This window comes from Equus caballus, chromosome 14 (assembly GCF_041296265.1).
Source record: "Equus caballus isolate H_3958 breed thoroughbred chromosome 14, TB-T2T, whole genome shotgun sequence".
In the NCBI taxonomy this organism is placed as follows: Eukaryota; Metazoa; Chordata; class Mammalia; order Perissodactyla; family Equidae; genus Equus; species Equus caballus.
The window spans coordinates 61,054,038-61,071,153 of record NC_091697.1 but is presented as its reverse complement, the minus strand read 5'-3'; the positions used below and the strand labels follow the sequence as shown (position 1 = coordinate 61,071,153).

Below are 17,116 nucleotides of genomic sequence, written 5' to 3'. Positions count from 1 at the left end.
TTTTTTTTCAAGCCTAGATTTAAAACTTCTTGAATCTAAAAGAGGTCACCAACTTTTGGCAACCATTCCTCGATGACCACAGAAACAGCCTCTTTTGCTGCTTTTGTTTAAAGTTAATGAAAAAATAAATATAAAAAAGAGAATGAGCACACTCCTTTCTCTTTTATGGTTATCCTTTTCAGTTAAAAGATACCAAATAAGCTACAAAATAATTGGAGTGAAATGACGGTATCTCAAAGAGTCTAAGTACTAAAGTCTTTCAAATAAACAGCTTTCAAAAGAAAACTGGCTATCATGTGAATTCACGATTTTGATTGGAACTCTTTCAGAAAAAAAGCATAAAGGAGAGTGCTAAAATTAAATCATATTCTTTTTCTTTTTTAATTACAAGGAAAGAGAATACCCTGAATCACTGAAATTTGAAATCAAAATCGCTAAGTTTGCTAAAATGTCTGCTTCACCCTGGTTATCTTAGAAGAACATTCATGTCTTTTTTTTTTCCATTCTTAAATGCTTTTTTCATTTCTCCCTTTTAAATTGTTGTGTCTCTTAGAATGTGTTAGTTTTTCTTTCCTGGCTCACAACCCCAAATTCCCTCTTCATCCTATCTCTGTCACAAGTACTGAATTCTCAGGGCTACGGTACAAATATCTGTGTGTGGTTTTCATGGCAAGACTGTATGATCTGACATGAGAACTGGGAAATCGAGGCCTTTATGTTACTATGACAATAAGCAAGTGCCCATTTATTTACGGTCTTTTTCAATTCCACGTGTTTGGGGTTCTACTAGACCTGATTTAATCACAATTCCAGTGACTCTATAGGCCAGTGAATGATTTTCCATTGTGCCCTGATTTGTTCACCTAAGACATAACTTTTGGAATAGTGGTGTAAGGCTGGAGAATGTACCAGCAGGACCCCAGCACCTGGACATGTGGCCGGAGAGTGGAGCGTGTGGAGTCCCTGTAGCCGAACCTGCAGTTCTGGGATCAGCAGTCGAGAGCGCAAATGTCCTGGGTAAACGCAAAGTTCCTGGATTGGGGGAGGGCGTTTTTGTCTTCAGTTTTGAAATGCAAAGGTTTTACTGATAAACCTTGTTGGACAGCAAAAGAAGCCCCTCAAATCCTACTCAGCTTTAGAAAATAGAAAAGTCCCTCAAATTATTTATTTTATATAAAACTTCCTTTTAAGAAGAAAATAAGACAGCCTTTCTAAGAACAAATAATTAAATGCTACACAAGGTAGTTTCTTGAGTAAATCAAATAAAATATTGTGTTTAAGCAGGGAAACATATTAGAAAAAGCAAAGCAACATTTAAAGGAACTGAGAGAACAGGAAGATGGTAGGGCTTCAGAAAGGGAAGGAATGAGAACAAAAGTAATGTCCATAAAGCGAAGGCTGATAAAAATCGAAAACATGCTAAGCACAAGCACAGACAGGGATCATTCCAAGATCAGCTTGTTCAACCCCACCTTTCCTAGGATGACCCTAGGAAAGTGTGTAAGGAAGTCTTTGCAGCTTTATGCTTTAACTCTTGATTTGACTCAGTGGCCCAATTCCTTCACAAGCAATTTTAAAGAATTTATATGAAAATGTGAGAGGCATCTCCTATTCTAAGAACCAAACTCCTTTGTGAGAATTGCAGTCTTTCTATTTTTCCCCCAGTCTCTGCCCTTTACTCTTCTGTATCATTTTCATGGCAAGCTGACTTTTATGTCTCATGTATTTTGGAAGGTAAATTGATCAAGGCTTGGAAAAAATATGTAATTTTTAAAAAATAAACATATGGATTTCCTACTATTACCAGTCATTTATGATGTCTACATTTTCAAAAGTTAGTTTAGTATAAAAGATTATACCTTGTTAATATAGTGGTTTTTAATATTTTTTTAAAATGAGTAGTTAACATTAAAAAAAAAGATAAAATTGATTATTTGTACTATCTTTTCTAGGCTAGGTTCTGAAGCAAGGGATTGTAATGGTCCCAGAAAACAATACAGAATATGTGAGAATCCACCTTGTCCTGCAGGTTTGCCTGGATTCAGAGACTGGCAATGTCAGGCCTATAGTGTTAGAACTTCGTACCCAAAGCATGTACTTCAGTGGCAAGCTGTCATGGATGAAGGTAGGAACACCCACATCACCACCATCTTCATTAAATAGACTTCTAGGTTTGCAAAATGTTTTACAAGACTAGGGCACGTTATTTTACAGGTTATGTTCTAGGTATTTCAGAGCTCTGTTTTTTGTACCTTTATTGACGTAACAACCACAAGCACTGACTTAAAAATAAATTTAAAAAATATAGAGAGATTATTGCACACCTATTAGATTAACTAAAATAAAAAAGAATGACAATGCCAAATACTGGTGAGGATGAGGAGAAACGATCTCTCATATATAGCTGGTGGGAATGTTAAATGGTCCAGCCATTCTGAAAAATAGCTTGGCAGTTTCTTAAATAACTAAACATATGTTTATCATATAATTTAGGGAAAAAACCACTCATGGGTGTTTATCCCAGAGAAATGAAAATGTACAGCCATATAAAATTCTGTACACAAATGTTTGTGACAGCTTTATTTTTAATAGCCAAAAACTGGAAACGACCAAAAAGGTTCTAAGTAGCTGAATAAACATACTGTGGCATATCCGTACCATGGGATACTATGCAGCAATAAAAGGAACAAACTGTTAACATGTGCAATGACTTGGTGGATTTCAGAGCATTATGCTGAGTGAAAAAAGGCAATTTCAAAAGGTCACACACATACTGTATGATTTTATTTAGATAACATTCTTGAAATGACAGTACTGTAGAGATGGAAAACAGATAGATTAGTGGTTGGCAGGACTTAGGGATGGTGGCGGGGAGAGGGATGGGTGTACCATGAAGGGGTGGCATGAGGTAGAACTTGGAGGTGATGGAATAGTTCAATATATTGATTGTGGTGGTGGTTGTAAAATTTATACATGTGATAAAATGGCATAGAACTATACTGCATATACCCATGTCAGTTTCCTGGGTTTGTTGTTGTATCATAGTTACCAAGGTGTAACCATTGGGGGAAACTGGGTGAAAGGTATACAGGACCTCTCTGTACTATTTTTGCAGCTTCCTGTAAATCTTTTTTTTTTTTTGGTGGGGAAGATTGGCTAACATCTGTGCCAGTCTTCCTCTATTTTGTATGTGGGACGCTGCCATCTCATGGTTTGATCAGCGATGTGTAGGTCCACGCCTGGGATCCAAACCAGAGAACCCCAGGCCACCAAAGCAAAGCATGCAGACTTAACCACTATTCCACGGGGCCGGCCCCTCCTGTAAATCTTAAATTATTTCAGAATAAGAATTTTAAGAAAATTATGTGCTACCTTATTACTTAAGAATGATAGTTCTTGCCCATGGTCAGTGGGCTGTGGGTTTGAGTTGCTTTTACCAAAAGTGGTGGTGAATTCTCTGATTTAATTGACCATCATGCCCCTAGTCTCTCCTTTCGTTCTGTCTCCCATTAGTCAATTTGGACTGTGCTGTCCATCATTTCAATCACACTCCTGTTAATAGCCTGTTAATAGCCTAAATTCCATTGTTTATCAATTTCAGTGCACCCATCTGACAAAACACATCTCTCATTGTGAGCATCTGAGCATACATGCACTAATGGAAACAGCCAAACAATAGGGCAGATTATTCCTCTACATAATGGAGGCGGGGAAAGCAGCCGTCAGATGATTACCCCTCATCTTCTTGCTATCAAACACATAAGCCTAACTATATCTGCAGACGTTGCACCTGCTTTCTACTATATAGCAAATTTTGATCCTCCTTTCAAAGCCAGCGGCTCTATCTGTGCCCTGAATGTCCCATCTTCCCCTTTCAGCTGGTTTAGTGATTACCCTTGCTTCCTCTTATATATTTAATCTCTTCTTTATGATTTTTCACATTCAATTTTAAAAGATATTTAGGACTCCTCCACTAAAAAATACAAACCTTTCTTCAGGTTCATAGCCACCTCCAGTTTCTATGTTTACACTCTTCCTCCTTCATAGACACTTTTTAAAAGATTCATTTGTTTTCCAACCTTCCATTTCCTTACTTTCAATCTGGATTCCACCAACACCAATCTCACTAATGTCATTAGGGACTTTCATGGAAACTAAACCTCATGAGTGGTTTCAAATGACCTTTCAAATACATTCAAATGATTGGCCACCCCTTGGTTCTTGAAACACTCACGTGCCTTGATTTCCATTCCACAGCACTTTCTTGGCTTTCTTACTCTCTCTCTGGTGTGGTCTTCCCCTGCCTATCCCAGATGCTGTTCCATGTTCACTCTACATTTTCTTCTTAAGTGATTTCATGTATTCTCATGACTTCCAGTATGCAAATAACTCATCAATTTTTCTTCAGCCATATTGTTCCTTTGAGCTTCTAACTTATATGTATAACTTCCTACTTGATATTTCTACTTAGATATCTTCAAGTTTAAGACCAAACTCATGATTATAACCCTTCCAATCCATGTCAATTCTGATCCTCTTGTATCTCCTATCTCAGTGAAGGTTATACTAGCTTTTCAATTGTACAAGCCAGAGATGTATGTCATTCTTAACACTTCCATGTTCCTCCCTGACATATCCAATCCATCACCATGTTTTATGTATTTCACTTCCTGAATATCTCTCTACTCCATCTCCACTCTCATTATTCTAACCTCCAGTTTTCAGATTCTCTTGCTTGGGCTCCTGTAGTGACTCCAAAGTAGTCCTTCTGCTTCTACTCTCCTCCCTCAATTCACTCTTCATAGAGCATTCTAGAGATCTTTATATAAAATGCAAATCTGATCATAGTGATCTCTCACTTAAAGCATTTCACGGGCTTCCCATAATTCTTCAGGTAAACACCAAATTGCATAGCACAACATGCACAAGAAGAGCCCTCAGTCTGTTTCCTACACTTATCTCCTGCCTCATCTAAAACATTGCTCCCTTTCACTCTGCACGCCAGATATTGGTCTCAAACATGTCATGCTCTCTTCCTCCACATGGCCTCAAAATATACAGTTGAGAGGAAATAATAGCACGATCTTCTGTTCACGCAATCTTCTTAATAAATGGCAATTCCATCTTTCTAGGTGCTTAGACCAAAAACCCCAGAGTCATCATTTTTCTTTTCTTTCTCTTTTACTATGCATTCAAAATATCATTAAGGTCTCATGAGCCCTGTCTTTAAACTATCGAACTGGTCTTTATGCCTGTGCCCTTGTACCTCCTTCAGTCTCAATGTAACAGCCAGACTGATGCATTTAAAATGTCAGTCATATTATGTTATTCTTTCATTCATTACTCTCCAATATCTTCCCAACTCACTAAGAGTAATAGTCCAAAGTTCTTCTAATGGCCTGTAAGGAGATTCATTCTCTCACCTCCTTCATGTCTTGTCTTAGATACTAACTCAATGCTTTTCTTTTCCCGGCTTTATTCTTTGTTCACAGAATTTATCATCATCTGCGATAATACTTTTGTGTTTTATTTGTTTATTATAAGCCTCCCCCAAATAATAGTTGTAAGAGCAGGGCTTGTTATCATATTTTATGCATTTCTATATCTTTAGCATTATGAATAGGACCTGAACAGAGTAAGCACTTAATAAATATTAAGTGAATGTATGATGTGTCCTATGGGAATTTTCCAGTGATCTGTCCTGGCCTCTCATCTCTTCTCACTAAATATTCTCCTTGGGATGATCTTACTCATTTGCTAGGTTTCATTTATCATCTATATTCTAAAGGAGCACAAATATTTATCTCCAACCCAGGTTTCTCTGTCCTGCTCTTCTTAGCTGCTTACCTATCTGTTGCATGGACGTCTCCAGTCAACATCCCGTTCATCTCTGACTCAACATGCTCCCAGTTGAATGTACCCGCTTCCCTTTTCCTTTGTCTTTCACTGCCAACATTTGCTTCTCTTACTGTTCTCTCTCACAGAAAATGGCATGATCAACCTCATTACCAAGCTAAGCCAGATCCTTCTTCCTCAGTCCCCATCTACCTGTAATCAGTCAGCAAACCCTATTTGTCCAAACCTTTTTATCCCTACGACCGGCATCTTTGTTTGTGATTCTGCCAACTTTAACCTGGATTCCTCAAACAGCTTCCTCACTGTCTCCCTGACTACAGAATCACCCTCCTCTGGCCCCTACTCCTCATTTCAGCCAGGCTAGTCTTTGTAAAGGTCAGATCTGTCTGTCACTGTGCCAAGTTATACCCTTGCATGAGTCCTGTTGCTCTCAGGACCAATCTCAAACTTTATAACCTGGTTTATGAGGCCATTTTTTTCTCCTGTGAGAGATTCGCCCTGAACTAACGTCTGTTGCAAATCTTTCTCTTTTTTCTCTTGAAGAAGATTAGCTCTGAGCTAACATCTGTGCCAGTCTTCCTCTATTTTGTATGTGGGTTGCTGCCACAGTATGGCTGATGAGTGGTGTAGGTCCATGCTTGGGATCAAATTCACAAACTGGGACCACCAAAGCAGAGCACTCCAAGTTTAACCACCATGCCATGGGGCTGGCCCCTTATAAGGCCATTTTTGTGGCCTTCCCCCACTTTAACTTCTCTTGCCTCATCTCTATCATTCCCTTTTGTAGTCTCTAGCACAGCCAGGTCAAATTCCATTCCATCTCTCATATACATTGGGCTCTCTTATTTCTGAGCCCCTAAACATGCTGGTTTCTTGGCATAATACCTTTTGTTTCTTATGCTTTGATCTCTCTCTTCCCATTTATTTATCTTGAAAACTTCTACTGATTTTTTGGACTCAGTTTATATCAAGTACTCTAGGAAAAAAGAATCCCCTTGGTCCTCCAAATTGGGGATGTGCCCCTTCCAAGTACCCCACGAGCACCTTGTCATGGCAGATTTTAATGTATCTATATTCCCCCTATTGTGTGTGCCTAGTGTCTAGTCTGGTGATTATTAAGCTTCCAATGAATATTTGTTGCATAAATTTGAATACATAAAAATATCTTTTTATTGCAAAAGTACAATCAATATGACTATTCACATCATGAAAATCATCATCTGATCATTTGAGGGTTAAACCCTGTCTCTACCTCTAACTGGCTGTGAGATTTGATAACATTAAATTCATTTGAAACCAGTTTACTCATATGTGAAGTAAGAGATAGGAAACAAGTTCCCTCCAGATTAAAAAAAATCAGAATTGGATGAGAGTCAATTTAAAATATTAAAGCTGTTTGAAATCACAATTAAAGAAGCTCCTAACTCTTATAAAGTGAGGTTTATCATCAAAATGATCCATAATAGCTATTTATAGAATCAGCAGGTTTGCAGTTTTGATAATTTTTCAACACATGTCAATCAAACACATCAGTCTGTGTAATGAATAAAATGCACAATAATAATTAGTCTTCATGTCTTATAGCACTATGGAAGAAGTTAAAGTATACAATTCTTTTAAAAGTCCCAAGTCTTCATAACATATGCCACCTTAAAATGCAAGTGGCTATTTCTGTCATTCTTATGTAATACATGAATCTATGGCTAGAATAATGAAGTGGAAAGTATCAATGCAGTAGTGAACATTTTTTTAGAGAAAAAAGATACATGTCTTTCACATGCAGGTATTTTGCATACTCTGTGCTGAAATTTGGCTGAAATCCATGTTTAATGCATATCTTGGAAAGGGTTGGTCCCTTAAATCAAGACAGAGCCTGCCTGCCAAGAACTGGCATGTTCCATGGATCACTATAAAGTCACAGTCTCGAGGGTATGCTCCGGGAAGGAAGATTGGTATCAAATGTTTATGTCATCTGTAAAGCTAAAGCAAGCACAGTGAATTGACAATATGTTGTAAAAGGAGAAATACAAAGATTTTTATCTGAATTCTTGCTTGGAATGTGAATGGAATTTTCTAGACAAACTCCTTTCAACATTATTCATATATCTGGTTTGCTCCTCTCTTCAATGAATACTCCAGAAAAAGAATTATGTATATACCACTTTTAAAGTGTTGCAATTATAGCAGCTGTTTTTAGGTCCAAAGATATGACATAGTAAGCGGTCATTGAATAAACATAACCTACTTTGAGGTGTGAGAGCACACTGAAATGCTTTATTGCGGCTTATAATGGCATCTTAAAGGGAAATTTCAAAACCATGCACATTAAAGGCCATGTTCCAACTCCCCAAAATTGTTCAGAGCAGTATTCAGAAGCCACATGTGAAAACTGTTTGAAATGTTCAGTTCTGAAGGCTCATTTAACTGTCTGTCTTCTCTTTGCAAAGTGATACCCTGTTCCCTGCCTCTGGCTGTTATTTGGTATTTATAGAATCCCATCAGCATACGTGGAACTTTACTGAAGACATAAGCGAAGATCAGTGTCAGAGGCTGTAAACTATTTTCCATTCTATTTATATGAGCTTAATAAACAGTAAAGGGACTGACTGGTGTCGAGCCAATGGAGTAGTAATGCAGCATGGAAATTGCTCTGAAGTTTCAGATTTGGATAATTCTACTACTGGTGTTACCAAATACTACAGCTCCTCTGAAGGATGCTTAGAAATAGAAACAGCACTTTAAAAATATTTTGCCACTCTTTGAGCATAACAGGCAAGTGTTTTGACTGTAACCAGCCTTATTGCTTAATGAAGCACTGAAGAGGACTGCCAGCCATTCAAGGATTCTTTACCTAGAACAGTGGTTCTCAACCTAGATATGTATATACTGGTATGCTTTCTGAGTAAGCAATAAAGGGACATGAGTTCTAGCTAGCACTTCAGCAATTGTCCATACCAGTGGATGTTCTCGTGGGATTGTATTGCATTTCTGAACATCCTCGTAATGGAAAATCTTACACAAATTGCTCATCTTAGAAGTGCTTCTTTTTCCCTGTAGTAATTTTTCAATTAGAAAATGCCAAATGTATAGGAATGAAAATTAATGTATTTGAATTTAGAAGTGAGACATCAAGAAAGGCTTCATGAATAAAGTAAATCTTAAATAGGCAGAATTCTGATCTGTGCTTAAGATAAAAGGGAGTTCATTCCAAAAGATAGGAGCAAAAAATGGGCGTATGCAAAATATTTTTCAGGAAGAATGATTGGTTTGTGTGCGGTATGGGTTTAGTGCCAGAAAAATAAGTGATATGTTTTAAAAATAATTTGAAGACATATTTCTTAAAAAGAAGATCAGTATTCATTGAATATCTTTTTACCCCCAGGCATTATCTCATTTACTACTCATAATAACCCTCTAGTATAGTCTACTCTAGTATTACATTACTCAATTAACATAAAATTATATTTTTATTCAGCTGTTCTGGAAAATAAACCTTGAAATAAAAATGCTTATGAAGTAACTTTTGTTCATTTTTTAATCCACTCTGTGTGTAGAAAAACCCTGTGCCTTGTTTTGCTCTCCTGTTGGAAAAGAACAGCCTATTCTTCTATCAGAAAAAGTGATGGATGGAACTTCTTGTGGATATCAGGGATTAGATATCTGTGCAAATGGCAGGTGTCAGGTAAGACCGTCCAAAGGGAGAATGTCTATGCTGAGGGAGGATTGCGGGACCATTGAGCAGCTGCACAGTATGGGGGAAAGCTCTGCATGAAGATTCAAAAGATTTGGATGTAGTCCTGACTCAACTGTGATCTTGAGCAAGTCTCATCTAGCTTGAAACTTCATTTCTTCATCTGTCTAATGAAGGGTCTGGACTAAATAAACTGTAATATCAATTACTAGCTGAAAGAATCTGAAATTTCTATTCTGAAATGTACATATTACAGGTCTAAAATTGCAACACTTTGGGCATTTTGTTTCAAAACATTCCAGACCAAAAATTCAAACACTCCAGTTCTCCATGTCTTTTGTCCAAGACTGAGCCTGTGGCAAAAATCTATAAAATCAGTCCTATTACTCACTTAATATTAAAGTATTTTCAACATACTTGAATCAACTGATTTTTAAATGTACATTCAATTTTTATATAATACTTAAACCTTTCATTTGCCTTACTCTTCCTTTTAAAAAATAATCTGCATCTCCTGCTTGCATTTATGTGCTCTTTTTTATTTATCTTTAGAAAAGTAGAGATTCTGTTAAAGTGAGTATGAACAGCATAGTGGAAGATCAAAGGCTAGAACTTAGAAGTTGCTGGTTTTAGCTCTGTCGCTATCTCAAGTTGGCTTCCCCTGGAAGGTTAATAAGCAGAAGTTCAATGCCGAGTGTTTCCATGATAAACATCTATGTGGGCAGAGGAAGGAGGCAAGATTGGCACAGGGAGAAATGGCTGTGGTACAGTCACCATGGGACCTCAGCTGACCCTGTGGCGAGCGTCGAAGCTGGGATGGCGCTTCAGACTTGTCCCTATTTGGGGTGATAAAACCAGGCATTTTTCCCCCAGTGTCTACTCACGTTTGGATGCAAGCTGCCTGAGGAAGGGGATGAGACCTTGGGAAAGGCAATTTTCTTCAGGCAAGGCAATTTCTGAAAAGCGCTGATGGCCAAGAGCCATCAGCTAATAAACTTCTCATGCATGGCAGGGAAATAAGTCCTTTAGTTACGAAAGAAATATCTGAGTGGAGCAGCACTGAATCCTTGAGAGCCACTAGGAAACCATGTTCTTGGGAAAAATCGTTTAAAATATGTATATGCCCATTAACTAATCTATAAAATGAAGTTGTTACACAAATGGTCATTGACTTTGTGCAATATACTCCTTTGAGAATTTGATGAAGAGTTTGCTTTTTTCCCAGAAAACTGCACATCTGACCACACACACACGCACACCACATGCATGTGTGCCAAATTTGAAAACAATTACAAACCATGGATGGATCAATCTGTGAACCAATAGAGGTCTGTGTACTTCTGGGTAAAAACTTAGAAGCAGTGCGAAACTTAAATGCTTTACCAGCTCTAAGATTCTGTATTTTGCCAGCATGCTATAAAGTTGAAATCACAGAATCATGTAATCCCATTGGCATAAAAAAACACTCTAATTACATATTAATTTCCTTTATTCTTTAACAGAATATGACAATAACCTGAAATGTAGTTTTTCATTTGTCTGTAAAAATATCATTGCAGGTACTTACGTATACATATTTTGTTTTCAGATCTGTATGTTATGGAATTAAAGCTTTTAACCTTATTTCGTCATTATTATATGTAAATGTGTCAGATTAGCGTATGTCTTAAAAGAATTTATTTTAAAAAATTATTTTCCTAACTGTACATGCAAAATACAATACCCTAAATTGCTGTGCTTTTCACTTAAAAGTATTGTATAAGCCAGATCTTTTACAGAGTCCCTAGGTAGATATTAAAATTAGAGCAACAACAACAAAAAATTATGTGTAACTGCTATGTGAATCTGATGATTATAATTAAGTTAAAGTTCGCTGAAATGGATTGTGACTTCTGAGAACATTGGAATAGTTTATGATTCTGGCTTTTTAACTAAAATGCTTCATTCAGTCTTTCAATATAATTAAAAACATGTTTCTTTTTTCTTTCTGACAACCCTTTATGTATTGGGTTTGGCTAGAGTGTCTTGTTTTATCACAAAATATATAGCACCAAAGCTGAGTGTACAATTCCAACCTTGGTGAGTGGACTGAGGAGGGAAATTGAAAATAGACAGTTTTCTCCTGGTGACCCAGTTTGGCTCTCTGACATTTCCATTGTGGAAAAGGCTAGAGGAAGCTCTACTCTGTATTTTGTTATCCACCCATCTCCAGCATACCAGTGGTACTTCAGGTACCTGTCACCAGTTAAACAGCATTGCCTTCTCAAAGTCATTCATCCTCAACTTTTGGAGTTATATGAGCATATTTTGATAAATGTGGATACTTGAGACTACCACTTACAAAACACAGTCTTTGGTTCCTATTCTAAAATTACATGATTATTGAGCCATGGCATTATGTCTATCCCTGACTTTCATTTTAGGTTTACGGGCTTGTAATATTCCAGTTACAAGGGTTAGAAAAAACTAAGAAACTACTAGGTACTAATTTATTCAGTCATTTAACTATTAGTTATTGGATTTATTGTATTTGCCAAGAAACAAGCTGGATGTTAGGGATAGAGCAATAAAAGTACTTTTATCATTTCACAACCATTCTAAACTCGACTCTAAATTTTTTCCTCATTTGTACATGAAGGAGAGATTTTTTTTTTCCGCCTCACCCCAGGACTCCCAGATCTTTGCATGACTCCTGCTTAGTGAACTTTTGTATACCTTTGTTGTATTTTGAGAATTTCCTGTGGGGGCCACCTCTTTCATCCAAAGACATTCTCTTTATTTTCCCCTGAATAAGCTTTGATTTGCTGGTCAGAGTTCTCCACTAATGCATTACTTTGTCTACCTCTTGACACTGATTACACCCCTCTTGACAAAAGGAAAGCATGCTATATTATGCAGGTTTAATGTGATTTTTGCTTTCTCAGGATGATCATCCTGCAGCTCCATTTTATAATCGGCTTCCTTCCCCCACCCCAATACCACCAATACCAACCAGAGAAAAAGACACTGATTTTGTTTCTGTTTTATTTAGTATTTTTAAAATGTGTCTAAAATAGTTATAACTTTTTATAAATAAATATATCATCAGTTACATTGGAAGCAATCAAGAAGCAACTCCTTCTTGATTAGGAGTAATTATGTAATCCTACCATTTATTTCTGACGGTATACACATATTAAATTCTACCCTTTGAGTATGCACAACTTTGCAAAGAATGATCATATTTTCAGAACATCAATGGAAGACCAACATTATTCACTAGAAAAGAGTCAGTGGCTTAATCTCAGAAGATTCATATTAACATAATTCTTCCGGGGGCATATGAAAATAAATTCCCTGTTCATATTTTCATAAAGCAGCCGTGGATTGTCAGCAGTTCTTACTAACATTCGTGGGCTAGATGCCAAAGAAGGTGGGGATAGAAGTTTATTTGTGAACTGTAATGAAAATAAACATTTATGTTTGGCTCTCAAAAGGTAATATTTAATATTCAGCATTTGCTTTGCAAGCACTTTAGAAGTGAAGCCATCCATATGATGAAGTATATATGTTCTATGTTGAATAGAATGAATTAGATTAATCATGTTATATTTAATAGAAATGTGATTTCCTTTGGGATTTATATAACTTGCATTTGTCTCAATATTTTCCCAAATTGCTTTAGGATATCATTTAATTCTTAATACAAGAAAAATACTCTCATCGCTATCTTGCTATTTGGTTACTTTACAGATAATATTTGACATGCGCTTGATATATTAGTTTGCACCAGAGAATATGACATTTTACTAGTTGGTCAATTAAATATGTCTAGTTTGTAGAGACTAGGTTTGTCCTAAATTAGTGATTGAAAAAGAAAAAGGAAAAGGAGAAAACTCAATTTATGATGTACTGTCATTCTCTTGTTACAGAAAGTTGGCTGCGATGGTTTATTAGGGTCTCTTGCAAGGGAAGATCATTGTGGTGTATGCAATGGCAATGGAAAATCATGCAAAATCATTAAAGGAGATTTTAATCACACCAGAGGAGCAGGTATTTTTTTTTAAATTTATTATTGGCATAATCTTTGGGGACAAAGATTACATTGAACTTGACTTAGAAATCACAGTTCTGATTCTGTTGAAGACTTTTGTAATGGGTATTGAATGATTTTTTGCGACGATATACAGCACATGTGATACGAGCCAGAAATTCTAACAAGTCCCTTTCCCAGTAATGAAAATATGAAGTCATCTGTTGTGCATTTAATAAATTGGAGCAGCAAGGGAATAATCTAATTTGCATTGGCTAATATCATCAGCTTTCTACAGACTTTATTCTCTAATGCAAAGCATGATGTCTAACAGAGAATAATTATTTGTAACAGCCTGAAGCAACTATTGAGAGTATTAATCTTCAGGGTTTCAACTTTCCATTTTCTTTTCTTAATTTTTTACTAAATTTGAAGGGACTAAGTTTTTGGAAACAGAGAGTCTACAGCAGGGTACCATAGTGGAAACAGTAACAGGGGGAGGCAGAAGATGTGGGATCATGGTCCACATAGATTAATGGTGGGAAGTAATCCTCTCTTCTTTTGTTTCATCATCTGTAAATACTAATACTCGGGAGGTTTGAGGATGAAATGATTAGGAACAACCTGTGTAGTGTGCATTTTAAAGTGATCCACAACAAAAGTGATATTATCTATACTGAAATATAATGACCCACAATTATGCTTTATATACAGAAAATGCTTTATACCCAGGTCCTCAAGCTTACCGGGAGGAAGCAGACGTTTCTGTGTTTACATTAGTGTCCTACCTGAACTTCAGTCTATGGAACTATCTTAGTATTGATGATTATACTTTCATCATTACTATGCTTATTTTCCGTACATCAACTTTTTCCTATTTTAAATTCCTTTCTTGTTAATATATGAGAAAACCTGAGACTAAAATATGTCTTATACAAAGAACAAGCCATTTATGTTTGAATAATCAAGAAAACTGAGTTCATTCTAGATAAAAGAATCCTTCAGAAAAGAAAATTAGACACAGCCCTCTAAAGTTGCATATAACCTTTTGCTAGGCCCCAGCAGAATTAAAGATAAGTGAGCTTGAAGATCTTGAAGCCTAAAAATAACTAAGGCCCAGGGTAAATTGCAGATCAAAATCTCAATCTCCTAAGCTGTGAAAAAAGGTGCCAGATCCTACAAGTCAAAATCTGCCAGAACTCATTTAGAAAAGTCATACTTCACTGTAACAGGCTCCCAGACTTTCAACTAAGAAGTGCAATTATAATAAGCTTTTCGACATGATTGTGATGGGAGAGGTTTTTATAGTGCTGAAGTTCAAATAAAGTCTGAAAGATCAAAGAGATTTAAAGATACTAGAATTTTTGAAGAATATTCTTGCAAATTTATTTAATATGCATGGAAACAGTTCACTGAAGAATACTGATGCACATTCAACACTGATATCTTTATTTAATTGTAGTAACACTTTCTTTTTCCACCAAGCATAGAAAACAGAAATACCAGTTAAATGAGTGACGCTTTTCATTCTGACTGCAGTTATGTGGATATATTTTTCCCCAGATTCCTACTTCAAACCTCCTTTGTTTTTATTGCACTTTAATTTCTACTTTTGTTTGTTTGTTTGTTTGCTATAGATAAGTTATATTGATGACATCTGTTATTTGGAAAATGTCTGAGATGCCTAAGATATTGGGAATATAAGACACTAATAATGTTACTTTGTTCCTTACAACTCAATTCTAGTTTCACATTGCTCACAGGGAAGAAACTAGAATTCTTAACTTGGACCATAGGTCCTTCATGGTGTTGTCCCTACCTATTTCTCTGGCATCACCTCACAGCAAGGTTCCTTTCCTTCTCTAAGCTGCAGCCACCAGATTTCTTAGAGATGCTCAAACTGACCGTGCTCACTCTAGCACCTTGCATGTAAAAATATGCTTTTGTTAGCTTCCTCTTATCTTTCTCTGGTTAATTCCTAGACATCACTTAGACCTCAGTTCAGATGTCACTTTTTCAGTGAAGTGTACCTGAAGAACTTTCCCCTCCTATTGCTAACAACTAGTTTAGTGATGCTTACTGTATTTGAATCTGTACCGTATAGCTCTGACTTTAAAATCAATGAGGAAAAATATTATGGCTGTTTTGTTCAACACCATATTTCCAATGACCAGCATAGCTTGTGATACATTACTATTTGTTAATTAATAATGAAACATTATATTGTGAAGAACTTTAAAAAACAAAAATCTGTACCAGCCCTTCATTATATCATGGGCTTCATCTGCTTGTGACTTTAGGAATGTTGTATTCATTTCTCTTGAGACAGTTTTATCCTTATAGTTTATGGACTTCCTAGGATTTCTTGAAGGAATTGCAGCCTTATTGGGTCCAGTTGGCTAGGCACACTGTGTATATTGTATGCGTAACACATGTGCGGACACATGTGGGTGTTTTCAATCCCTGCGCTCTGTTTAGAGTTTGCTAAATCATTTTGGTTGGAGTTAGAAAATAAACTTAAGAGGAAGGTTTTGTTTGCTTTTCTTAGTACATTTATCATGTCTCTCATTGTAACTTGCCTAGCCAGGGGATAATTTTTTTAAAGGAATTTTTAAAAATAAATGTGTATTTGGCTAGTTATGGAACTTAGTTATCAATATACACTAAGAAGAAAATAGGCATAAATTGTGTTATTCTTAGTATAAGAGATGATGATACTCATCCTGTATAAGGAACACATGGTCTTAGACTTTTTGTCCACGTTTGCCACAGCAGTAGGAGAGTCATAGTGTCGTGTATTCTGTTTTATGAAATGGTAGCCGTAGGTCATAGCTGGAAGGACTGCATCAGACAAATCTAAGTTCAAAGTTTGCATCAGCTAATTACTGACAATGTAGTCTTGCAGGAGGTTTGTTTTTTTTCTGTACCTTTATTTTCTCATCTTTTAAATAGGAAATGTATTATCTACGTTAGATGTTATCATTATAGTTAAATGTAATAATTTATGTAAGTTACCTACAATAGTGACTAGCACATAGCAATTGTTCAAAATGTGGCATTTATCATTATTACTACCATGAAGATAATGATTGCTATTGGCATTTTAAGATGGCTTATTCAGAATGGGATCTCTGGTTTAAAGTAGGATGTTCCTGAGTACAAAGGAAACTGTCTAACAAGAGGATCAAATATATGACGTTGACATTACAGGCTTTATTCCAACTTCTACGCTTGGAAATAGCCACTCTTATATTTACTTCTTAAAAGAACTTAATTCTCAATTGTGTTAAATGGCTTATTTATCAAAAAATATCTAGGCCCCTAGTCATTGGCTATCTCTCATCAAATGTCTTTAATATTTTTCTCCTTCTCTTTCTTTTTTAAACTCAGTCTAACTCACCTGTCCTCCAAGATGTTACAATTGAATAATAGAGAATTTCTCTTGATATAACCATAAACTTAGATGTAACCATTGTCCTAATGTACAACATACCTCTGAGTTTACTGCTAAACTCTTACAGGAATTTACAGTTACTACCTCTACTTTTCTCTCTCTA

General features: G+C 36.2%; 1 protein-coding gene across 2 annotated transcripts in view; it reads left to right on the top strand.

The window, feature by feature from the left end:
- ADAMTS19 (ADAM metallopeptidase with thrombospondin type 1 motif 19) overlaps positions 1–17,116 on the top strand; it is a 236,414-nt gene that overhangs the window by 146,403 nt on the left and 72,895 nt on the right. For both annotated transcript variants that reach the window (XM_070234436.1, XM_023617756.2), the window contains 4 exons: positions 887–1,017; positions 1,953–2,125; positions 9,411–9,538; positions 13,459–13,579. In XM_070234436.1, coding sequence (XP_070090537.1) covers positions 887–1,017; positions 1,953–2,125; positions 9,411–9,538; positions 13,459–13,579 — 553 coding nt within the window. The remainder of the gene's footprint in view (positions 1–886; positions 1,018–1,952; positions 2,126–9,410; positions 9,539–13,458; positions 13,580–17,116) is intronic.